General features: G+C 54.5%; 2 protein-coding genes across 3 annotated transcripts in view; one reads left to right on the top strand and one right to left on the bottom strand.

The window, feature by feature from the left end:
• UBXN11 (UBX domain protein 11) overlaps nucleotides 1-21,678 on the top strand; it is a 23,517-nt gene extending 1,839 nt beyond the window's left edge. Inside the window, exons 2-15 of one of the 2 annotated variants that reach the window (XM_021706466.1) lie at nucleotides 1,846-1,951; nucleotides 2,855-2,883; nucleotides 3,429-3,527; nucleotides 8,074-8,174; nucleotides 8,603-8,657; nucleotides 9,106-9,182; nucleotides 12,093-12,219; nucleotides 17,861-18,075; nucleotides 18,340-18,417; nucleotides 19,268-19,388; nucleotides 19,506-19,609; nucleotides 21,104-21,177; nucleotides 21,252-21,392; nucleotides 21,473-21,678. In XM_021706466.1, the coding sequence (XP_021562141.1) occupies nucleotides 1,881-1,951; nucleotides 2,855-2,883; nucleotides 3,429-3,527; nucleotides 8,074-8,174; nucleotides 8,603-8,657; nucleotides 9,106-9,182; nucleotides 12,093-12,219; nucleotides 17,861-18,075; nucleotides 18,340-18,417; nucleotides 19,268-19,388; nucleotides 19,506-19,609; nucleotides 21,104-21,177; nucleotides 21,252-21,392; nucleotides 21,473-21,659 (1,479 nt within the window). In that variant the 5' untranslated portion in view covers nucleotides 1,846-1,880 and the 3' untranslated portion in view covers nucleotides 21,660-21,678. The remainder of the gene's footprint in view (nucleotides 1-1,845; nucleotides 1,952-2,854; nucleotides 2,884-3,428; nucleotides 3,528-8,073; nucleotides 8,175-8,602; nucleotides 8,658-9,105; nucleotides 9,183-12,092; nucleotides 12,220-17,860; nucleotides 18,076-18,339; nucleotides 18,418-19,267; nucleotides 19,389-19,505; nucleotides 19,610-21,103; nucleotides 21,178-21,251; nucleotides 21,393-21,472) is intronic. The other variant, XM_008073049.2, reaches the window with a different exon arrangement.
• A 763-nt stretch (nucleotides 21,679-22,441) lies between these two features.
• On the bottom strand, nucleotides 22,442-24,094 carry SH3BGRL3 (SH3 domain binding glutamate rich protein like 3). Its single transcript, XM_008073051.1, has 3 exons — nucleotides 23,785-24,094; nucleotides 23,016-23,183; nucleotides 22,442-22,897 (listed from the first exon to the last, which is right to left on the bottom strand). The coding sequence occupies exons 1-3, from the start codon at nucleotides 23,830-23,832 to the stop codon at nucleotides 22,832-22,834; spliced, it is 282 nt and encodes a 93-aa protein (XP_008071242.1). The 5' UTR covers nucleotides 23,833-24,094; the 3' UTR covers nucleotides 22,442-22,831.
• Nucleotides 24,095-24,119: the final 25 nt, after the last annotated feature.

The following is a 24,119-nucleotide window of genomic DNA, read 5'->3' on the forward strand; positions in this document are numbered from 1 at the left end:
AAAAAAAAAAAAAAAAGAAGAGCCCTCTGGTAGCTTGTGGGGACTAATGAAGGGAGCCACAAGGGGCTATCAAGCCCGGTCACACCACCCATGAGGATACCCAGACAGGACAGGGACTGGGCCAAGGTAGAGACAGATTTGGGAGACTGGGTAGTAAGGGCTAGGAAGCCTGGGCCTGGCCCTTGGAGGAGGGTTTCTGAGGAAGGACCAGGCCATGAGGCCTGAACTCTGCAGTGAAGGCCTGGGACGTTGCCTCTTGGCAGCATGGGGCTCCTTGCTGGGCAGCTTCAGAAGGAGGGTAGAAGCCAGTGCCACATACTTCCAAAGTGGAACTTCTTTGGCTCTGTCCTTTAAAAACTTGACTCAGAACCTCCCTAATAGGGATCCTTTGGCTCTGGGCAATTTCTAGATATTAGCCACTTAATACACTTTATTTATTTATTTGAGTTGGAGTCTTTGTCACCCAGGCTGGAGTATAGTTGTGCCCAGCATTACTTTGTTTATTGAAAAAAGAGGCCGGACTCTGTGGCTCAGCCTGTAATCTCAACACTTTGGGAGGCCAAGATGAGTGGATTGCCTGAGCCTGCGGGTTCAAGACCAGCCTGGGCAACTTGGTGAGACTTTGTCTCTACAATAAATAAGTAAAAAAATTAGGCGGGTGTGGTAGTATGGGCCTGTAGTTCCAGCTACTTGGAAGGCTGAGGCAGAAGGATCGCCTGAGTCCAGTGGATCCATGCTGGGGTGGCCATGAGCTTGCCACTGCACTCTAGCCTGGGCGACGGAGTGAGACTCCAACTGAAAAAAAAGATAAAAGAAAAAAGTGGTAGCCTTTAATTATGTCCCTAATGTGCATTCCTCTTTCCAGAAGGAAGAGGGAAGGAAGAAAAACCAACATTTCCGAGTGCCTTTTATGTGCCAATAACAACAAACACACAACAGCCATAGCGCTCACTTTTTTTTTTTTTTTGAGTTGGAGTTTCACTCTGTCACTCAGACTGGAGTGCAGTAGCCGCTCACAGCCACTGCAGCCTCAACCTGCTGGGCTCTGGCGATCCTTCCGCCTCAGCCTTCCAAGTGACTGGAACTACAGGCATGCGCTACCATGCCTGGCTAATTTTTTTTTTATTTATTGTAGAGATGAGGTCTCGTCAAGTTACTCAGGCGGGTCTCAAACCTGCGGGTTCAGGCAATCCACTCACCTCGGCCTCCCAAAGTGCTGGGATTATAGGCTGAGCCACCGAGCCCAGCCAGCTCTCACATTTTTACGTGCTTCCTTTGAGCATGACAATGAGCTAGACACTTAAGTTATCTCTGAATCTCCTCAGTGACCCTGCCTGGCTGGTACTTTACCAGTGGGTGGCACAGCCTGGCCTCCTAACCTGCATATCCCATGAACGGTGTCTTGACTGCATCCTGCTTTTCAATTCCCCCTCTCTGACTCTGAGGTGTTGAGAGTGGCAACTGGTTTCTGGTAGGAGAGAAGGAGACCCCTGGGCTTTGTACCACCCAGCTTGCTGATGGATGCATAGTGTCCTGGAAAGTATTGTTCCCAGGCTCTAAGTTTGGGGAAGTCCCAGGCTTCCAACTCATCACTACATCCCACCCCACCTCCACAGCCCTTTCCCAAGGTCAGAGCAGAGAGCCATATACCCAGAGGAACAGGCAGATATCAGAAACTTCCAGAAATTTCTGTGGGCAGTGGGAGGAGGTGAGGGGTACTGTTTTCTGGATAGTGCTCTCTACTAGGAAGAGTAGCCAGGAAAAAGGAAACTTTAGGTCACTCCCTAGACCTGAAGCCCTGGGACCCCTATGTCCCCAAAGACTGACTTCCTTCTTTCCTCTCAGAGAGTTCCTGACAACTGGAATCTAGAAGGAGAACTATGAGTTCACCTTTGGCTTCCCTTAGCAAGACCCGGAAAGTGCCCCTGCAGTCGGAGCCTGTGAATCCTGGGTAAGGAGCCAGCCTCAGGGATCTTTGTGTCTCTGCCTCTGTCTCCTTGATCCTTCTGTGACCAGAGGTTAATGACTCCTAGTGGTTCGAGGAATACAAAGCAGAGCTAGATAGCTTTCCCTGACCACCTTCATTCTCTTGATACCTTCTTCTGGGGCACCCGCTTTGTGTTTAAGCACAAATAGGATTGTGCCTTTAGTAAGGTATGAGCTCTGTGAGAGTGGCTCAGCGTGTGTCTCTTCATTCACTATTCATTGCTCAATTCTGTAGATACTGGTGGTACACGTATTCCGAGCCAGGCCCCGTGCTGGGCTCTTAGTAAAGGGAATCTTTTGCATCTGTTCAGCACTTACGTCTTTTTTTTTTTTTAATTGTAGAGATGAGGTCTCACCAAGTTGCCCAGGCTGGTCTCAACCCCCCGGTCTTGGGCAATTCTCTTGCCTCTGCCTCCCAAAGTGCTGGGATTACAGGCATGAGCCCCCACACCCAGCCACTTACATCTTTTCAAAGTATTCTTTGCCTCTCTGTTTCTTCTCACTCTACTAAATGCCATTTTAAGTTGTTCTAAGGTCAAGGAAATCCGGAATGGTTAAGTGACAGGCCTGGGTTCCCACAGCCGTTAGGAGCAGAGCTGGGGCTGGCTTATGGGCTTTCCAAACTTTGTAGTCTTACCACCAGACATTGCCCTTCAGCTCTTCCCCATCTTTCTCCATTGGGAAGAGTCAGACACCTCAAAACCGGGCTCTTGGCTCACCCCAGGCGGGAGGGGATTTGGGGCTAGAAGTTCTCAGGAGGCAGAAGCCCAGCCTCCATCTCTTAGCCTTGGCTGGGCCTTATCCCTGGTGATGCTCTAGGGGGTTCTAACTTGCATTTCTTCCTTCTCCTTCCTGCCTGGGATTCCAGGAGGCGAGGGATACGCATCTATGGAGATGGTAAGTGTGGGCCCCGGCTTCATGTCCTCTTCGCTGCCCAGTGGCCTGTCACCATGTTTCCACAGCTCCCCACCACTCCTCCCTGGGGCTGGGTTTCCCTCCTGGTGGCTCAGATAAGGAGGCGCTACACCCTAGCAGAGATGTCTTCACCAACATTTGAACTCCTCGAGCCACTGTGGGGCTGGCGGTGGGTGCCTAGAAACTATGCAAGGACTGAGAGATGACCCAGCCCAGGGGTCTGGGCCCCGTCCCCTTCCCCCCACAGCCTCCTCCAGTCTGTTAACAACCTTTTCTTCCAGAAGGCCTGTCTTTGCATTGCTCCCTGATTCCTGCAGCTCAGGCCTTTGGATCTCAACCATACTTCTGCCCCCCTGTGGTGCTGGCATTGGCTACTCAGATCCCCTCAGGAGCTGGGCTGGGAGAACTCCAAGAAGAGGCCCATTCTGTTGGATCCTTGCTCCCCAGGCTCCTGGGTTTTCTGTCCTCCTACTATGGGGGGACAGTGTCCAGAGCCAGAGCAGTGACCTAGGCATCCCTGTCTGCAGAAGATGAGGTGGATATGCCAAATGATGGCCACGGCTCAGAAGACAGGATCTCTGCCCCTTCCTGCTATGGCAGCATAGGTGCTCCTGTGAGTCGGGAAGGTGAGAGCACAGGCCCGAAGGGGCCTGGGACCTAGCAGTGGAGGGGGTCTGAGAGAAGGGGTGAGGCCCGGGGAGGGATGGTACCTACTCTTGTGTGCTGCATCTGAGGCAGCTGCTCCACTCCTGGCTGACCGTGGCCATGCGCCTGTACCCCCAGACCTGTCCAGGACCTGGCTTGGCATAAAGCCACACAGGAACCCCCCCTAAGCTCAAGGAGTCTAGCTAAACCCCAGGCCAGGCTGCAACTGGAGCCTCTGGAGTGAACCTGGCTGGGGTCACCATCATGTGTGATGTCAGTGGGTCCAGGATTCAGAGTCAGAGAGGGATGAAGGGCCTGAGGGTAGAGCTCAGCCCATGGCTATCTACTTCCTGCTTCCACAGGGGCCCTGGAAAGGCCCCAAATCCCGTAGATAACTACTTAGCCTGGGCCACACCATCTGTAAGGGGCTACAGCAGTGCTCAGCTCATGGAGGTACCTCAAGTGGGAGGGGACTCATTGGGATAACTTTCCAGAGGAGGGAGTATTTTGCAGCTCGATGAAAGGGGGAGATGTGGGCAGGCAGGGATGAGCTGTGTGGAGGGCTAGGTGGGATCAAGAATATGGAATGGGAGTCTGGGGAAGCTGGCGATGAAGTTAGAACTTTCCATGAACTGCGGTATCTTGTGTCTTTCTGTCGCTGTTTCCTCCTCTGTGAAGTGGGAATGGATACACCCAGGACAGTGTGTTGAGAGGAGGATTCAGTGAAATGCTACTCAGTAGAGGGTCCCCAGCCAGTGCTTGTCACACAGGAGTGCTCAGAGTGGTGGCAGCTGATCAGGAGGTCAGCCACAGGGAAGAATCTGACGATTCTCCGCCAACCCCCTCCATTTCACTGGTTGGGGAATCCAGGTGGAAAAGAGACAGGAAGGGCCTGGCCCAGGGTCCCACAGCCATTTAGACACAAAGTCAAGATCTCCCACACCCCAGCTGGGGACATTTTCAGTAGTAACCACCACAACAAGCTCCTCCCCTTAAAAGAGCTACTTTAAAAAGCCAGGTTTGGTGGCTCAGCCTGTAATCCCGCGCTTTGGGAGGCTGAAGTGAGTGGATTGCCTGAGCCCGCGGGTTCGAGACCCACCTGAGCAACTTGGCAGACCTCATCTCTACAATAAATCAAAAATCAGCCGGGAGTGGTAGCACACGCCTGTAGTTCCAGCTACTTGGAAGGCTGAGGCGGAAGGATTGCCCGAGCCCGGCAGGTCGAGGCTGCAGTGGCTGGGAGCGGCCACTGCACTCCAGTCTGGGTGACAGAGTGAGACTCCAACTCAAAAAAAAAAAATTAGTCGGGTGTGGTGGCGTGTGTCTGTAGTTCCAGCTACTTGGAAGGCTGAGGTGGAAGGATCACCTGAGCCCAGCAGGTTGAGGCTGTCGTGACTGTGAGCCTGCTGCTGTACTCTAGCCTCCAGCCTGGGCAACAGAGTGAGATTCCCCCCCCCCCAATCGGACCGGGTGTGGTAGCTCATGCCTATAATCCCAGTACTTTGAGGTGAGAGGATTGACTGAGCCTACCTCATCTCTACATAAATCAAAAAATTAGCCGGGTATGGTGGAGCATGCCTATAGGTCCAGCTACTTGGAAGGCTGAGGCTGAAGAATCGCCTGAACCCAGTAGGTCAAGACTGTGGTCGCCGTGAGCATGCCACTGTGCTCCAGCCTGGGTGACAGTGAGAGACTCCACCTCAAAAAAAAGAGCCGCTGATGTCTTCGCCCTACTTCTCCCTCATCTTCCTCTATTCTCTACTGCCAACTGGTATCTGTCTCTACCAAGGTCACAAGTGAGGACTTGCCTGTTCTGTTTCACTTCTCTGCCAACAGTGTCCTACGCTGTCCACTGCCCCTCCTTCTCAGGAGCCCCTGGCTCTTGGCTACAGAGCTGCTGCCTTCCCCTCACCCTCTTTTTCCAGGCTCTTGTCTCTTGGCTCTTGCCACCAGCTCCTCCTTTCCTTCCAGCTTTTCAGTGTGACGTCCCACCTGCCTGGGTTCTCCTCTCTTCCTCTCTGCCTCAGTGAGCTCACCTGCCTTCTATGTGCAGACACTTCCCAAATGTCTATGTGTCAGTTAGAATGCATTTGACTACAAAGAAAAACTTTCCTCAACTAGCATGAACATTAGGGAAGATTTTTTTTTTTTTTTGAGTTGGAATCTCACTCTGTCATCCAGACTAGAGTACAGTGGCATGCTCCCGGCCACCACAGCCTCAACCTGCTGGGCTCCAGCGATCCTTCCGCCTCAGCCTTCCAAGTAGCTGGAACTACAGGCGTGCACTACCATGCCCAGCTAATTTATTTTTGATTTATTGTAGAGATGAGGTCTTGCCAAATTACCCAGGTGGGTCTCAAACCCACGGGCTAAGGCAATCCACTCACCTTAACCTCCCAAAGCGCAGGATTACAGGCTGAGCCACCGAGCCCGGCTGGGAAGATTTTTTTACACCACATACCAAGAAGTTCTAAGGAGGCAGCTCCAGGGTTGTTAATTCAGTGAGTCAAAGACACTGTTAAGAGCTCAGGTTTCTCCATCTTTCCACTGAGCCAGGGTTAGCATGTCAGCTCTGTGTGGTCGCACCATGGCTGCAGTTCCTGCTTCACACACAGGACAAAGTCCAGGGGAAGAAAAGGGACTGTTTCTTCCAGTGTCTTTCTCTTTTTTTCTGTTCCCAAACTTTTATTTTGAAAGTTTCTTCCCATCCAGGAAAGTTGAAATAGTAGTATAGTGAATACCCAAACATCTTCCTTCTAGATTCCACATTGATGATGTCACTGTGTGCAGTGGTTCACATCTGTAATCCCAGCTACTCAGGATTGCTTGGGCCCAGGAGCTCAAGTCCAGCCTGGGTAACATAGCCGGACACCGTCTCTACCAAAAAAAAAAACCCCCCAATAATTGATAAGATTTCACCACATTGTGTTCTCTCTCTCCATATGCACATATATATGAATATAAATGTGTATTGTTTAGGTGGACCATAAATAGTTTTTGGTTTTTTTTTTTTAGTTGGAGTCTCACTCTGTCACCCAGACTGGAGTGCAGTGGCCGCTCCCGGCCACCACAGCCTCAACCTGCTGGGCTCTGGCGATCCTTCCGCCTCAGCCTTCTAAGTAGCTGGAATTACAGGCGTGTGCTACTGTGCCCGGCTAATTTTTTTATTAATTGTAGAGAACGAGGTCTTGCCAAGTTGTCCGGGTGGGTCTTAAATTCACAGGCTCAGGCAATCCACTTGCCTCAGCCTTCCAAAGTGCTGGGATTACAGGCTGAGCCACTGAACCCAGCCCAGAAATAATTTGCAGATATCATGACATTTTACCTGTAACTACTTCAGTATGCATCTCCTAAGAATAAGAAAATAATCATAGCTGAGCTCGGTGGCTCAGCCTGTAATCCCGTGCCTTGGGAGTCTGAGGTGAGTGGATTGCCTGAGCCCGCAGGTTCGAGACCCACCTGGGCAACTTGGCAAGACCTCGTCTCTACAATAAATCAAAAAATTAGCCGGGCGTGGTAGCGCGTGCCTGTAGTTAAAAAAAAAAAAAAGAAAATAATCATAATACCGTCATCACACCGAAGAACATGAGTTCTTCAGTAATATTCTCTAACATCTCTCTCGTGTACACTCAGATCTCCCCACTGTTCCAAAATATCCCTTAAACAGTGATTTAGGGATACATCCTGACCTAGGATGTAGTCAAGAGTCATGTGCTGCATTTGATTGTTATAACTTTGTAAAACCCTCTTTTTTTTTTTTTTTTTGAGTCAAGGTCTTACTCCGTTGCCCAAGCTGGAGTGCAGTGACATGATTATGGCTCACCACAACCTCCAGTTTTGGGGCTCAAGTGATCCTCTTGCATGAGCCTCCCAAGTAACTGGGACTACAGGCATGCACTACCACATGTGGCTAATTTTTTAATTTTTTTGTAGAGATGAGGTCTCGCTATGTTGCCCAGGCAGGTCTCAAACTCCTGGGCTCAAGTGATCGTCTTGCCTTAGCCTCCCAAAATGCTGGGATTTCAAGTGTGAACCACTGCACCTGGCCATTTTTTAAAAAATGGCATGGACTTTTTGAAGAGTTCTGACCACTGTCTTATTCAGCACCCTACATTCTGGAGTTGGTAGTTTGCCCATGAGGGTGTTTGCCCACTCCTCTATGTGTTGTTTTGCTCGCAAACTGGAGGCTAGATTTTGAGGTCTGATTAGATTGAGGGTAAAATTGCTGACAGTACTTTAGGGTGATGTGGCCCATATGTCATACCACTTACTCATACATCTTGAACAAATTACTTAATCCCTGTGTGCCTCCATTTCCTAAAACAACTCATTTACTTCATGGGCGGATTTTGAGGATTACATGAGTTGCTCTGTATAAAGTGTTTAGAACAGTCCCTATTATGTTAGTGATAGCTGCTGCTAGTTCTTTTATTTCTACTCCTGCGGATCTCCCTCCCACTCCCTTTGACCCCTATACCTCAGCCTCAGCTGGAGGTCTGGGCTCTAGAGAATTTGTCTGCTTGACAGCCCCTGCGTTCCATGACCCGGATCTGATAGCCTCCATGACAAGGAAGTTGCAGGACCTGGAGCGACAGCTGAAGGCCCAGAATGATGAGATACTGTCCAAGGTGGGACCCCAGGTGGGGAGGCCAGGGATGTCAGCAGTTGGACCAGGGCAGGTGAGTTCTAGGACCATTTCCCCCACGGAACTGCCCAGTTCAAGGGCCAGGTGTGACCTGGACTGATCTGGTCCCTGTGACCCAAGGTCTTCTCAGCTGAGCAGGGACCAGTAAACCCTGGACTGGGTAGAGCAGTGGATTGTTGAGTGAGGATGGCACCCACAGCTGCTGGAGCCCTCGCGTGTGGGCCTTACCTTTCCCTGCCTCAGAGGAACCACAAGGGTTATCTGAGGTACAGGAGCAGTGGCTGTGCCTCAGGGTGGCAGAGGCTTGATCCTCCCCGGGGTCCCCACATAGCCAAAAATTCTGTATCTTCCCATCTGGAAGGGGCTCTGGAAGCTGCAGGCCTTGTGCTCACCCTGTGTTTTGTGCTTCAGGATCGGAAGATATCGGCCCTGGAGGACCTGGTGCAGGCCCTCCAGCAACACCCCGGTACGAGTCTCTCTGGGAGGGCTGATCCACCCCCGCAGGTCAGGCACCTCCCCTGGGCCCATGGCTCTTGGAAGCTTGGACAGTGACTTCTGGCATCAGGGCTCCAACAGCATCAAACTGACTGTTAGGTGGGGTCTGCGCAGCAAAGCTTAGTAAGGGGCAGTCACATAGTCAGGACAGTGCTGGAGTCACTTGGTACCCTCCTATGTGGGACTGAGTCCCATCTAAAGCTTGGAAGACACAGCTCCAAGGGAGTGGTAGCCTCCTGAGAGTCAGTCAAGGTACCCCCACAGGGTCGGGGCAGAAGCCAGAGATATGGGAGGCCAAAAGGAAATTCCCAGGGATCCCCAGTATAACTTCTTCAGGTGACCCTCAAGGCACAGTTCTGGTCAAGACCAGAGGTGATTCTGCTGGAGTAACTAAAGCCTGTCCCTGTCTTTCCCTGAAGTCGAGGCGACCCTGCAGCGGCAGGAGGAGCTGGAGACCATGTGTATGCAGCTGCAGCGGCAGGTCAGGGAGATGGAGGTGAGAGGCAGGCCCCGGGGGAAAAGGCAGCCAGCAGTCCCCAGCTCTGGGCATTCTGCCCCTCAGGAAATGGGTCCGAGCCCAACTCTCTGGGCCCCTTCTCCCCATATCTCACCTGGGGGCCCTGCCCTGTGTTTCTCTGTTTAGCACAAACCCAGAATTTAAAGAGCCAGGGGGTGTCAGGTGCTGGGACACACCTGTCCTTTTGAGCCCGAATCAAACGCTGAATATGCCCTTCCTTTGCTTAGTAGACCTCATGGCTCCCACTGGGCTTAATTCCAAAATCCTTATCATGGCCTCTGTGGGCTAGCCCCTGCCTGCCTCTTCAGTCTTGCCTTGAACTCTTCCCTCTAGCCATGGGGCCCTTCCTCTGGTTATTTGACCACATCGAGCTATTTCCCAGCTTAAGACCTCAGCTCGTGCTGTTCCCTCTGCTGAAATGTTTTCTCCCACTCCCCCGGGTGAGTTTTCACTCATTCTCGGTCATTTCCTCAGGGGCCCTCCCTGACTTCTGACCAGGGCAGGTTATCCAGTCTGTCCTATGCTTTCTTAGTGCCTCATCTCTCTTCCCCTGTGGGACTGTGAACTCCACAGGGAGGGATCCCTTTCCTCCTGTTTGTCACTGTGTGCTGGGCACCTAGGAATGAATTGGTCAAGGCCATGCCCTGTCGCTGGCTGTGACTTCTCATTCACCTGGTGGCTCGGCTAGCCCAGTCACTGTTCTTCATCCACTCACACAACAAGGGAACTGGGGGACACTGGACACAAGGAGGGATCCCAGGCATGCCTGTGTCCTCAGTACCCCACGCCCTCCACTGGCCCTGCCAGAAGTTTTGCCTGGTTCCCAACCTCTCTCCCTCTCCACAAAGAGTTGGTTTCCAAAGCCCCAACCTAATTTAAGACCACAGAAGCAACTCCCCAGGTGTCAGCTGCAGCCGACAGTCCTTCCCACTCCAGGACTGTGCATACCTGGGGCTGTAGGGAAACACAGCTGCCCCTGAGCTCCTGCCAGGGGTTGAGGGCCGTGCCAGAGCCTTAGGGGGCATGGCCAGCTCATGCTTCCACATCAGCTGCACACTTTTTTTTTTTTTTTTTTGAGTTGGGGTCTCACTCTGTCGCCCAGACTGGAGTGCAGTGGCCGCTCCTGGCCACTGCAGCCTCGACCTGCTGGGCTCTGGTGATCCTTCTGCCTCAGCCTTCCAAGTAGCCAGAATTATAGGCATGCGCTACCACGCCCAGCTGATTTTTTGATTTATTGTAGAGATGAGGTCTCGCCTGCCCTGGTGGGTCTCGAACCCGTGGGCTCAGGCAACCCACTCACCTCAGCCTCCCAAAGGCGCAGGATTACAGGCTGAGCCACCAAGCCCGGCTTGCAGCACACTTATTACTTGGTGAGTTTAACTGAACTCATGCAGAGGGTCCGTTGTGTGTCAGGTCCCCTGATGCACTGAGGTAGAATGACTAAGACAGACATATCTCTGTCCACATGAGGCTGCCAGTCTGGAGGTGGAGACAGAAAGGAGCACAGATACATAAGTGCAAAGTGCTGTGAAATAATTAGGTGGGTGACACAATAGAGACAAGTTGGGGGTGACACTGGATGTGAGATCTGAAGGATGAGGGGGTGGGTTGAGGGTAGAAGGATCCAGGCCAGAGAAAGGAAAGGTACCACCTCCCACCATGTAAGCTTGGCTCGTGGCTGATGGTTGTGAGAAAAGACAGAGGAGACCAGAGGGGCCACGTCACATGGCAGTGCCCATGTGCCAGGGGATGCTGTTCTGAGAAAATGGGAAATGGGTGGGAGGCTTCGGGGTAAGGATTGGCGTGACAGAGAGACCACCCTGCTGTGTGGGAAGCAGGTGGCAAGGGTGGAGAGAGGATGGGGGAAAGCAGGCAGACGCATCCTTGGGACTGTCTAGGGGAGGGACAATAGTGGCTTAGACTGAAGCAGCAGGAGATGGAGCCCACTGAACAGGATCAAGGCCATGCTAGAGGGGCCCCCACAGGCCTTGCAGGGAGGTGGGGGCAGGGAGCCACTCATGGGCAAAGTTCATTTTGAGCTGTCTTGGATATCCAAGTGTGCAGAGTTGGAAATGTGAATCTGGAGCTCAGAGGCGGGATCTGTGTTAGATGCAAATTTGGGTTCTGGCTGTATGTATTTGGGAGTGGATAGGAACCCATAAGGGAGAGCGTGTAGATGGAGGTGGGCTCTGGGCCTTGCACATGTCATAACCAGATGGGAATGGGGAGCCAGCAAAGGAAATGGAAAAGGAGCACCCCCCAAGGTAGCAGGAAAACCAGCAGGTGTTGAAAGAGATGAAGACAGAAATGTGTCCACTGGGTTTTGCAATGGGTATGTTGGTGGTGGTGGTTTCAGAAAGGTGGAGGGGAAGGGCAGTTGGAGTGGGTTGAGGAAAGGAGGTGGTATATGGAAGTGGCACCAGGAAGTGTATCCAATTCAGTTTTCCTGTGGCAGAGGGGACGTGTGGCCCGGGAAGCTGACAAGTGGGTCACAGTCTCTTAGCCCTGCAGAGCAGAGTGTCCTTGCCTCCTCCTCACGCTCAGGCCAGGCCCATATGGTTGCCCACAGCCAGGGAGGCTAACCTTACTGAGTTCTAATTTGGGCCAGGCACTGTATGCTGAGTACTTGATGTGAATGATCTGAGTTCTCCTCATAGGCTTATGCGGGCAGGTGTCATCTCAGTTTTTCAGAGAAGGCTGAGGCTTTAGGAGGTGAAATGGTTTTCCAAGGTCACAGCCAGGAAGTGGCAGGATCTCCCAGCCCATCCCCTCTGTCTAGTGGGCTGTAGGGGTCCAGTCGCCTGAAGTTGGGGGTTGGGCCAATGTTGCCCTTCCCCGGGAAAGGGACTGAGCTGACGGTGCCCCATGCCTTCCCCTCATTTCCCACAGCGCTTCCTCAGTGACTATGGCCTGCAGTGGGTGGGTGAGCCCATGGACCAGGAGGACTCAGAGGGCAAGAAAGTCTCTGAGAATGGTGAGAGGGACTGGATGACAGCCAAGAAGTTCTGGAAGCCAGGTAGAGTACGGGGTCCGCCCTAGGCCTCTCTTCAAAGGAGTTCTCCAGTAGCTGGGACAGCAGGTCGCAGAGGCCCATCTCACTCACGCCCTGCCTCCCAGCATGAGATGCTCTTGAGATAGCCCACACCTCACCCCCAGCACAGTGCAGGAAAGGCCTAGCTTTCATCCCTGACCACCTAACCTGCCAGTTTCTTTCCTGGTTCACTTCTGCTCTCTCTTGCTCATCTGTCAAAGGCTCCAGAGACTTAGAGATACAAGATGTAGCAAGACCTCATTTGCCCCATGACCATAGTCTTAAAAATGTCAGCCATCCAGAAGCTGTTGCCTTTAAAAAGCAGTCCCCTCTGTTCTGGAAGCATTCCTCAGTTCCCAGGTTGCACCCTCCCTGGACTCCATTTCCAGGTTCATTTATGGCTACTGAAATCCACCTGCTTCTGTGGGATACCACTTTGTTAACTCAACTGCTAGAGGGATGCCCCCCCATAATCCCCTTCTTCTATAGATTTGGGTCTATAGAACTGGCCATTTCTGAAAATCAGGTCCATTTTCTTTAAAGAATGGAAGTTATTACCCAGAACATACATCTTCAGGCCCTGGAGTCAGTCAAACTTGGGTCCATCCTGACTACCACCTATTGCAGGTGTGACTTGGGCAAGTGACCTCCGTTCTCTGGGCCTTGAGTCCTTCATCAATAAAATGGGGGTATGCTTTTCCCCTTGGAGTTACAAGGAGTAAATGAGATACACACAGAGCACCTAGCGCTCGCCTTTTTTTTTTTTTGAGTTGGAGTCTCACTCTGTCACCCAGACTGGAGTGCAGTGGCATGCTCCCGGCCACCGCAGCCTCAACCTGCTGGCCTCCGGCGATCCTTCCGCCTCAGCCTTCCAAGTAGCTGGAACTACAGGCGTGCACTACCATACCTGGCTAATTTTTTGATTTATTGTAGAGATGAGGTCTCACCAAGTTGCCCAGGCAGGTCTTGAACCCGCGGGCTCAGGCAATCCACTTACCTCATCCTCCCAAAGCACGGGATTACAGGCTGAGCCACTGAGCCCAGCTAGCTCTGGCCTTTCACATCACTGGCCCAACAAGTAGGAGCTCTTACTGTTTCCTGTCTTTGAAGACAGTGGCACTTTCATGGGAATATAAGCATAGCTCACAAGGGGACTAATTGGAAGATGACAACACCTTCTTGATTTGATATTTCCTGCTGGGTAAAAACCCAGACTCCAGTGAGAGTCCCACCTCCTGTTTAGGCCTGGGCTTTGGATAGATACCCCTAAATCTCAGGGTGCAGCACCTTCACTCTTGTTCTAAAAACATCATTTCCTATCTTTGCAGTATTTGCAGCTTTCAAAGCATTTTCATAAATAGCCTTGGTCACACGCCTCTTTGTGCATCCTCTTCCTTGTTTTTCTTTCTTTTTTTTTTTTTTTTTGAGTTGGGGTCTCACTCAGTTGCCCAGACTAGAGTGCAGTGGCCGCTCCCAGCCACCGCAGCCTCGACCTGCTGGGCTCCGGTGATCCTTCCGCCTCAGCCTTCCAAGTAACTGGAACTACAGGCACACGCTACCATGCCCGGCTGATTTTTGATTTATTGTAGAGATGAGGTCTCGCCAAGTTGCCCAGGCGGGTCTCAAACCCGCAGGCTCAGGCAATCCGCTCACCTCAGCCTCCCAAAGCGTGGGATTACAGGCTGAGCCACCGAGCCCGGCTTCTTTTGTTTTTTTCAACAGAGGGGATTTGATTTTGACTTGTTTTTCACTGGTGGCAGCTTTTCCTCCTGGGACCTCCCTCTCTCCAGGTGCCAGTCTACTCCTGCCCAGAGGCCCTCCAGTTCATAGCCCAGTTCCTGCTGGCCTTATGCTCCTGCTGATTTCTTTGGCTTTCCTCTGTTGGATGCCACTCCCTGCGGGCACTGGGGCAGAGGCTAATAGATGGCTGAGCCAGAGCATCTGAACTGAGCCTAAAGGGGATGATTCAAATGTTTTCAAGCCTGGGACTCTTGCCTTAGGGAGGGGGCCTGTTGGGCCCATGAAGGGGGCCCACAGGTTGGGAGGCCTTGCAAGGCTTGACCTCAGGCTGTATTGCTCATCCTGTCCACTCTGTTGGTACACTGAGCATCACCTGGGATGCTGTGCCTGGTACTTCAGGGTCTGTGGAGACATGAAAGGGACACCGCCATTGGGACGGAGAGCTCTGGTCAGCTCTGAGATTCTCACTTCCCTCATCCCTGGCCTCTTTGAGTTCCTCACTCCCCACTACCCTGTTCTCTGAGCTCCTCACCCTCCTACACTCCTCTGAGCACCCACTTCCTCCGCTCCTGCCTTCCTCCGTCTCTCATGCCTCTCAGCCAGCACCCTTCTTCCTCCCAAGTCCCATGCTCCTGAGTCTGGGTTGGAGCCACACTGCCTCTGCGGGCTGCAGCCTGCTGACTTGTCCCTGGGCCTGCCCTTCAGTCCTTCTGACCCCTTGGCCTGTGCCCCAGCAGGCCCGGTTCCTCCCCACCCTCACTTCTACCTCGAGCCTTTGTGTGTGCTCTACCCAGAGGTGCTTAGCCCTCTTTTCTCCCCTCCTACGAAGCTCAGGACAAATCCAGCTTCTGCCAACAAATCTGTCTTGAGTGCTTGCCCTGTACAGGCCCTGTGCTGCCTTCCTGGCCATGCAAGGGTGCCAGGTGGGATCGGACCCTGAATTGGCAGATCGCTGAACCTTTCTGAGACTATTTCCTCCCCTGTGAGATAAGAATAGTACTGACTGGCCCCTGGGGCCACTGAGTGGATCTAACGAGATGGCTCGAGTGGCTGATATGTAGCAATGAATAGTGACTGTTAGCTGTTGTCACTTAGTTGTCATCATGCCCCAAAGTGCCCAGTGCTTGTTACATATGCCAGGGCATGTGCATCTGCATGTGCCTAGGCCTGGGTTCACACTGGGACAACTGGCTGCACTGGATGAGGTGGGCACAGGGCGGTGTGGTGTTCAATGGCTAGGCCAGAGGGTGCTGTAGATGGGATCCAGCAGGCCTGAGTTCAAATCCTGCCAGTCACAGGCTGGTTGAGTGCTCCAGCACTGGCCAGACCCTCAGAGCCTCTTTTCTCTGCATTAGTTCCTCCAGGGAGCAGAGTGAATGTGGTAGAGTCCCCAGGCAAGGCCTGGCTTGCAGGTGTGTGGTAATAGCGGTTCCATTTCCTGTTGCAACAGTCTTTGCATGAGGGGGAGGGTCAGGTGCATGGAGGGTGTCATGAGAATGAGAGGCTGGTGCATGTGACCATTACAGCAGTCAGGGACAGCCACTCCCCCACTGATTATGTCAGGGTGTGGCCCTCCTCTGGGCTCCGAAGCCTCCAAAATGGCACTTAGCACATGCCATTGTCACTGTTTCCCACCTTGTCTCTTTCATTCCTGTCAGAGTCCGAGGAGGACATTGGCATCAGCATGATTCGCAGGGCCTAGCAGAGCATGGGTGCTCAGACATTGCAGGAGAGAGGGAAGGCAGGGTCCAGCCCTGCTTCTGGAGTGCTTGCTGTGGGCCAGGCCCAGGGTTGGATGCTCCAGCCCTGAGTTCAGGGGGTGCTCAGTGTGACTGGAAGGAAAACCAGCAAGAAATAAGAGCCTGTGACAAGGGCCAAGGGAGTGGGCCTAAGGGAACCCAACCTGGAGGGGGAAGAGGCTCCTGGTAAGGCTTCTAAGAGGTGTTGGCAGGAGCACTGGATTATGAGCCAGCGTATCTGGCGTTCCTCCTGGCTTGGGTCTGTCCCGTCTAATTGGGATTGGGCTTTTGTCGTCTGACCTCTGTAGGCCTCAGGGGTGGGGCAGGCATTGCATCAGATGATTTTTCCTATTATTTTTAGGTTTACCAATTTGTTTTTAAAGTAGTTAATTGTTAAAGAAAAGTAATGTTTCGATAATGTTCTGTTCTGGGCATTTTTCCTGGTAATCTCAGGGACTTGGAGGGACCCCATGAGGAGGTGGAGCCCCTAAGACAGTATGAAATGTAGGAGTGAGGGGAAGGTCAGCTGGGGCCTACCGTTTCAATGCCGCAAAGGCAACAGGAAACACATCTGTACCTCCTTGTACAGCCACAGCACCACTGCGGGGGAAGGAATTGGGTCCCCAGAGCCCTGACCTACATCCTGCTGCAGCCTGGCTGTTCTGGTGAAAAACAGCTTCCAGGATGCTCTGAAAGTTACTGGTGTATGGTAGGGTACACCCTCACGGATGACTTACTCCTGGCCAGGTCTCATCAAAGACAGCTTTCCTGCCTTCTGCCTTTCCACTCTGGTATCTGTCATGGCTGCTTCCCCCCACCTCCCAACACACACACACTCCATCTGTACCCTGAAGATGCACAGCTAAACATGCAACACATTTTTCAGGAGGCTACAGTGTTGTCAGCTTCTCACAAGGGTCTGTGACCCAGAAAGGTCTGTCCCCTATCTGTTCCATCCTGTAGCTGTCCCTACATCTTCCCTCATCACCATCCATCGCTACCCTGACTTCCCTCTCTCTTTTTTTTTTTTTTTTTTGAGTTGGAGTTTCACTCTGTTGCCCAGGCTGGAGTGCAGTGGTATGCTCACAGCCACCACAGCCTCGACCTGCTGGGCTCAGGTGATCCTTCCATCTCAGCCTTCCAGGTAGCTGGGACCACAGGCATGTGCCACCATACCCGGCTAATTTTTTGATTTATTGTAGAGACAAGGTCTCGCCATATTGCTCAGGCTGGTCTCGAACCCCTGAGCTCAGGCAACCCTCTTGCCTCTGCCTCCCAAAATGCTGGGATTACAGGCTTGAGCCACCACGCTTGGCCTGACTTTCCTCTCTTGATGGTACAGATAAGTGGGGAAAAACAGACTTGAGAGGCACCCTGGATCCAATCCCAGTGCCTCCTCTCACTTAGCAAGTGGCTTGGGGCAAGTCATTTTTCACCTCTGTTGGTCTGTTTCCTCAGGTGTAAAATGGGAGTAACCCCTGCCTCATAGCCTTCAGGTTGGCCGAAGGACCATTTGAACAACGTAGAGTTGGTAACTAGCTGACATGGCCAGAGTACTTGTTCCAAGTTGGCCCTTATGTGGTCATCTTTGGAGCCTTACAGCCATCCCAGGAGGCAGATACTATTGTCATTCCATTCTAGGAGGGAATGCTGTAACACAGAGCACTGAATGACTTGTCTAAGGTCGCATAGGTAGAAAAGGAGATGGAATTTGAACTTTGACAGCTTTGGTTTAGAGCAGGGAGCTTTGCCCTGGGCTTTTCAGCTGCCAGCCAAATACCTGACAGATCTGGGGTTAAATCCTGCTTCTGCCTCTTACTGCTGTGCAACCCTAGGCAAGCCATTTAACTTTCTCTAAGCCCCAGTTTCCTCTGAAAAATGGAGATGATTACAGCCTCTCAGCAGAGAGTTGGTAAGAGGTGGGAATGTGATGATGGATGTTAAACCCCTAGCACAAAGTAAGGCCTCAATATAAGATAGCTCTTGTTATTATCTAGTGTTAGCTGTCCCTCCTTTTCCCCAGGTGGTCACTTGAGACAACTAAGGCTACAGTCCAGCTTGGGAGGGGGCCACAGAAGCCAGGACTGCTAGGGCACCTGACAGCCATGAGGAGGCGGAGGCTCATGGGTGCCTATCCTCTTTGCCAGGGGACTCACTGGCACCCCCTGAGGTGGACTTTGACAGGCTGCTGGCCAGCCTGAAGGATCTTAGTGAACTGGTGGAGGAGGGTGACACCCAGGTGACACCAGTGCCTGGTGGGGCGCAGCTCCGTCGGCTTGAGCCCATCCCACTGAAGCTCTACCGGAATGGGATTGTGATGTTCGATGGGCCCTTTCGGCCCTTCTACGATCCTTCCACACAGGTAGGAGCAGGGGAAGGGGGTTGTTCTGGTGCCTCTGCCCACCCACCATGAGTTGGAGATGATGGAGCCAGCTCACCCAGGCTCAGCCTGCCCTTCATGGGCCACCCAGGCCACACGACTTGCAGACCCCACCCCCAATTCTGAATGTTTCCAGAATGTGAGGCACTGAGTAAGCCAGGGTCTAAGGCCTGCCATCCAGACAGGTGGCAGGGCAGGGGGCCCCGCACAGGACCAGCTGGGCCTCACCCTTCCTCTCCCCTGCAGCGCTGCCTCCGAGACATATTGGATGGATTCTTCCCCTCAGAGCTCCAGCGACTATACCCTGATGGGGTCCCCTTTAAGGTGATAAGCTGCTTCTCAAACCACCCCTTTGGGAATTTTGGAGGGAGTGAGGATAAACAGCCTCCTCAGGCATCACCTGTTCTGAGGGGGGAGCCACTGCCTCACCTGAGACCCATCTAATGTGCTCCAGGAAGTGGGGAGGCTGCCAGGGCCACAGTGGCCTGTTGCGACAGCACAGTGGCATGGGCCAAGGCTGAGCAGCAGGCAGCGCCCTCTGCTGGCACGTGGAGGCATAGCCTCGGCCACGGGGCCACTGCCCTTCTGATCCTCCCCCAGCATTCGGAACATCTTGACAGCCTGGGGTCCTTGCAGAAGTGGCCTCTTCCCCAGTGGCTTCTGAAGCTGGTTGGGGTGGAAGGCAGTGCCATGGGCCACAAATGCAGAATAAAGAGGGCAAATGTTGGGACTCAAGGTCACGAGGTGGAGCCAACCCATGGGCAGGGCAGCCATGGGAGCTCATGAGGCCATGTGTCCCAGAGGGTGGTAAGTTCCACAGCCAGGGCGTGACAGGGAGGGAGTTGTGCCACCAGGGCTCAGTGAATACTGTGAGTCATGGCTGAGGGTGTTTGAGGCATTCATGTGGAGATGGGCCTCAGCTGTGTCTTGATGGGGCAAGTGAGGTGACACATGCAATGAGGGGGTCTGCACTGCAGACTGGACAACAGCAGGGGCTTTGCTCTCCCCAACCCCCTCATGCCTTCCTCTCACAGTCGGCTCCTGAAAGGGGGTCTCTGAGGAGGGCGTCAGTACTGCAGCTTCAGCTGGGGCCTCTGCTTGGGCAAGGAGGGCTGGAGGTGGGGCCCAGAGCTGAAGAGCTGGGCCCGCCACTGTCGCCCTTCCTTCTTGCCAGGTGAGTGACCTGCGCAATCAGGTCTACCTGGAGGATGGACTGGACCCGTTCCCAGGCGAAGGCCGCGTGGTGGGCTGGCAGAGGATGCACAAGGTCTTGAACAGGGTGGAGGAGCACCCAGGTGAGCTTGGCCTTGAGGCTGAGCCAGGTGGCTGGGGAGCTATGCAGAACAAGGTCCAGGTGGCTACCACCACTCGTAGTCCTTCTCGGGCCAAGGTTCCCATTGCCCTCCCTGCAGGCTCCAGAATGACAGCTGAGAAATTTCTGAACAGGCTCCCCAAGTTTGTGATCCGGCAAGGTGAGGTGGTCGACATCCGGGGCCCCATCCGGGACACGTTGCAGGTGAGGCCAGCCTTAACTCCCCCAGCCCTCTTGGGGGAACTTTACCACCAACCCTGGTCCAGCCTGGCGGGGCAGTGTCTTGTCTGGAGGCTCAGGCTTGGGGCCCCTGGTGACGGCCTGGATGGAAAGATGAATCCCTCAGAGCTGTTCCTCTGGCTTCTGGAAACTGTGGAGTTGGTGAGGGCTCTGGGCTGGGTCCCAGAGAGCAGCTGGGCTGGTTGTAGGAGGGCTAAAGTCAGAGTCTAGGCCGGGGGTGAGCCCAGGGCCCTTGTCACCCTCCCAAGGTCTGGGCCGACACATCCAGTTCAGTTGTGGGTGCCCCCTCCTGGTTGGCCCTCAGGCTCCTCACACTCCACTGACCCTCACAGAACTCATCGTCTCTCTCCTTACTCCCCACCCTGCTTCTGCGAGGTCTTCACCTGTGAAAAGTGCCCAACCTTAGCTTCTCAGGCCTTCTTTGCCTCCCTCACCCACACATGGTGAAGGCCTGTCTGGTCTGTCCATCCCCAGGACTTCTCCCCATATCCGCTGCCCACCACCCTAGTTGAGGCTTCAGAGCATCTCTCCCAGGCAGCGGCTTCCCACCCCTGCCAACCATCCTCCCTAGCCTCCTTCCCTGTTGACATCCTCCAAGCCGGGTGTGGTGGCTCACGCCTGTAATCCCAGCACTTTGGGAGTCAGTGGCAAGAGGATTACCTGAGCCCAGGGATTCAAGCCTGGGCAACTTGGTGAGCCCTCATCTCTACAATAAATAAAAAAATTAGCTAAGCATGGTGCCACACTCCTATGGTTCCAGCTACTTGGAAGGCTGAGGCAGGATCACCTGAGCCCAGCAGGTAGAGGCTACGGTGGCCATGAGCATGCCACTGCACTCCAGGCTGGGTGACAGACTCCAACTCAAAACAAAACAAAACAAAACACAACAATCCTCCAGTGGTTCTTGGGATAAAGCTAAGTTCCTTATCCCGGCACTCAAGGCCTGTCCTACACTGCTGGGCCCTTCCCCACCTGTCTAGCCTTTTCTTCTAGACCAACCTGATCCCCAGCATCAGCCATGCAAACTGCTGACAGTTCCTAAATGTATCACCTCCTCTAAGAAGCCTTCTCTGATCTCAGGATTTTTGTCCATGCTGTCTGGATTATCTCTGCACCCATTCCCTTTATTTTTTACAAAGCAGGATTTATTAAGAGGACAGAAATGCTCCCACAGTGGGAGGGGATCCAGAGGGGTTGCCCCCATTCCCTTTCTAAGGACTCCTCCGGCTCATCCTTCAGTCACAGCTCTGTTGACATTTCTTAAGGAAGGGAAGGCTGGGTTATGCATCCAACCTGGTCATCATCTGTGTGGGTTCTGTCTCAGACTGGGGGGGGAGACTTCTTGGGGGGAATGATGGGATTGCCTCTCGGAGTCTCCTTTCCCTTTGTTGCCTCTTCTTGGGGGGATGACCCAGGCAGGGCCCAAGGCTCTGTGCACTCTCCATTGATACCTTCCAGAACTGCTGCCCATTGCCTGTCCGAATCCAGGAGATCGTGGTAGAGACGCCTACCTTGCTTGCAGAGCGGAGGAGGTGAGCACAGGGAAAGAGGTGAGGGCCTGGGAGGTTAGGCCCCTGGGAGTGCTGATGGCCTCTGGGCTGTGCAGGAGCCAGGAGTCACCCAACATGCCTGCACCCCCACTCTCCATGCTGCGCATCAAGTCTGAGAATGGGGAGCAGGCCTTTCTACTGACGATGCGGCCTGAGGACACCATCGGGGATGTGCGAGCCCTGCTGGCGCAGGCCAGGTGGGCACAAGGCAGGGCCTGGGGCCACAGAGGAGCTCTGGCCCCACTGCCTGGCCTTATCTGCTCTGCACGGTCCCCAGGGCCGTGGATGCCTCTGCTTTTGAGATCTTCAGCACGTTTCCGTCCACCGTCTACCACAATGATGCGCTCACGCTGCAGGCCGCAGGCCTAGTGCCCAGTGCAGCGTTGCTGTTGCGTGCGCGCCGTACCCCAAAGTCCAGCCTCAGCTTGGGTCCAGGTCCTGGCCTTGGCCCCAGCTCCCAATAAAGCGCCTGCCCCCCCCACACTGACTACTCTGCAAGCCTTTCACGGCAGGGCGTCTGTTGGGCAACAAGGAAAAGCTGGGGACCAGCTGGGCCAGCAAGGAGGCGGTGCTGACCCGCCCCTTGGTAACTTGAGCCCCAGCTGGCGGGCCTGGCTGCTGGGTCTTTGTCCTCTACGCCCCTCTTTTCCCAAGAAGGGCTAAGTGGATCCTGTGAAGGGAGGGATGCAGTGAGGGGCCGAGGGGCCCCGGCTGGGTTTATATTCTCAGCCTCAGGCGGGAGCAGAGCCTCACCATTGCAAGCGTGCAGTCAGTGGATACCTGTGCATAGACATGCACAGATCCACCAGTTCTTGGGGACGTTTCCTCAACACTCTGCACAAAGCCACTGTCACAGCTACACCCATGTCCCCAAGCTGGCAGAACTGCACCCACGCTCATGACCCACCCATACTTAGCCAGTCTGCTCCAGCACAGGTAGGCAGGCACATGGGATGGCCTCACTCACAGGCATGCAAATGTACTGTACACACCAAGGCACAACAGTGATGAGGACACCACATGCATGTGAACTGGAGGCGCCCACCCAGCCTGTTTCCAGAAACCACTGACACGCAGGTATGTGTGTGCCAGACAGAGCCAAACACATGCACTAACACACAGGAAACAGTCACATGAGGACAGCACAGCCAACCTGCTCACAGAGCATGATCTCAGCACAATCACAATTACTAACCTGATCAGGACAGGGGCCCAGGGTGTCTAGGCCACAACCAAACAGACACGGTGCCAGTGGAAAAGGGCATTTAATTGTCTCTAGGGTGCTCCTGGGAGGGGGACTGTGGGGCCTTTGGCAGAGCTCTGGCTAATGGAACCAACAGAGGTGCCCATCAGCCAGCGCCAGGCAGGGTGGCAACCCCAAGACCTGGCTGGGGCAGCCAACATTTGGAGCTGTTGCTTAAGACAATTTCTGCAACTGGTCAGTAAGGAATGTTGCCTTTGAATAGAGGAGAGGGAGCTACAGTTAGAGGGGGCAGGAGAGGGGCCTGGGCTGGGGTAGGGACTCCAAGGTCAGAAGGTTAGGAATGACAGGGAGTTGGTCATAAGGTCCTTCATGGCCGGGGGAGAGGGGAGTGTGGTGGTGGAGTCAAGTGGGAGAACCGTGGGCTGGCTCGATTCAGGCCAGCTTCAGGAACTCCTGCAGCGTGTTTTGCTCCACAGCTTCCACGAAGAGCTCATAGTCCTGGGGGCGGGGAGGTGAGGGTGGTCACTTGAGTGCAGATGCCGGAGGCCAAGGTGCTTTGTCTGACCCTGGGTGGAGTCCTCCAACACTCCCCCACCCCCAGTGCCCCAGCACATACCCCACAGTACTGGTCTCCGTTGACAATCTGGGGTGGGGTGGCCTTGGGGTTGCCCGCCAAGGCTCGCATCTCATCCCGCAGGGCGTTGTCCTGGGAGATGTCCACTAGTTGGTACTGGATGCGCTTCCCATCCAGGATGCGGGTCACCTCGCTCTGCTGTGACTTGATCTGGGGGCAGAGGGTGGGCAAGCAGGAGGAGGATTTATGGGGGAACCCTGGGCAGAATGAAAGAGGCTGTGACCAGGATCTTTTTGTCCTGTCCCCCTCCACACTTGGGGAGGGTTCTGGTCACTAGGAGTTGGGAGGAGGAGTCAGGCATGAGGTGGTGCAGGATGAAGAGAGGGACCATCAACTGGGGAGGGGTCAGAAGAAAGGGAAGTGGGACGAAGTTCCGGGTGGGGAGGGCCAGGACCTCAGCAAGGAGAAGGCGGGGCAGGCCTCCCCAACAGCCGCTCCCAGTCACACGGGAGGAGAGTAAAAGCGGGATCCAGCCAGGGTCCGGGTCAGCCTGGTAGTGGGGGTGCAGAGAATGGGTTTCGGAGTGATGGGGGATGGGCGCGGGCAATTCATGCTGGGGTTGCTGAGGACCCAGAATGCCCGCCGAAGACGCTCGGGATGGGGCCCCGGGACTCGGATGCAGGAGGCCTCGTCCGGCGCCTCGCGGCCTCCCCCCGAGCCCGTCCTGGGGGCGGGTCCCGGCCGCCGGGCTCCGGCGCGCCGGGACACGGCCCCGCGCTCTCCCGCAGCGTCAGCCCGGGCGCGCACTTACTTCGCGGGAGCCGGTGACCGACGTGCTGTAGACGCGCAGGCCGCTCATGCTGCGGGCAGACGGGCGTGCCGACGGACGGAGGGGCGGCGGTGGCGGCAGCTGCACTGCCGGGAGACGACGCCGCCGCCGCGCTCGGGAGCGGTTTCCTTCCTGCTCCGCCCGCGAGTCACCGCTCTCGGGGCCAATGGGCGGCACGGGCGGGAGGGGCGGGGCCTGCGCGACACCGCCCCGCACGCCAGAGGCCCCCTCCCTTCCCCCTCTGTGGCCAGGCGCGGGGCGCCCGTCCCACGCAGGGCCGCCCCTTCTGCAGCTGCACCGCCCCACCCCCCCGCCCC

Source organism: Carlito syrichta, unplaced genomic scaffold (assembly GCF_000164805.1).
Source record: "Carlito syrichta isolate Samal-C Ts95f unplaced genomic scaffold, Tarsius_syrichta-2.0.1 Scaffold315614, whole genome shotgun sequence".
NCBI classification, from domain to species: Eukaryota; Metazoa; Chordata; class Mammalia; order Primates; family Tarsiidae; genus Carlito; species Carlito syrichta.

Excerpts from the sequence above, each read along its gene's own strand:
- SH3BGRL3 (XM_008073051.1), bottom strand. The coding sequence starts at position 23,832 with ATGAGCGGCCTGCGCGTCTACAGCACGTCGGTCACCGGCTCCCGCGAA. Across the intron at positions 23,184-23,784 it reads CGGTCACCGGCTCCCGCGAA|ATCAAGTCACAGCAGAGCGA; the intron begins GTAAGTGCGCGC and ends CTCTGCCCCCAG. Across the intron at positions 22,898-23,015 it reads ACGGAGACCAGTACTGTGGG|GACTATGAGCTCTTCGTGGA; the intron begins GTATGTGCTGGG and ends CCCCGCCCCCAG.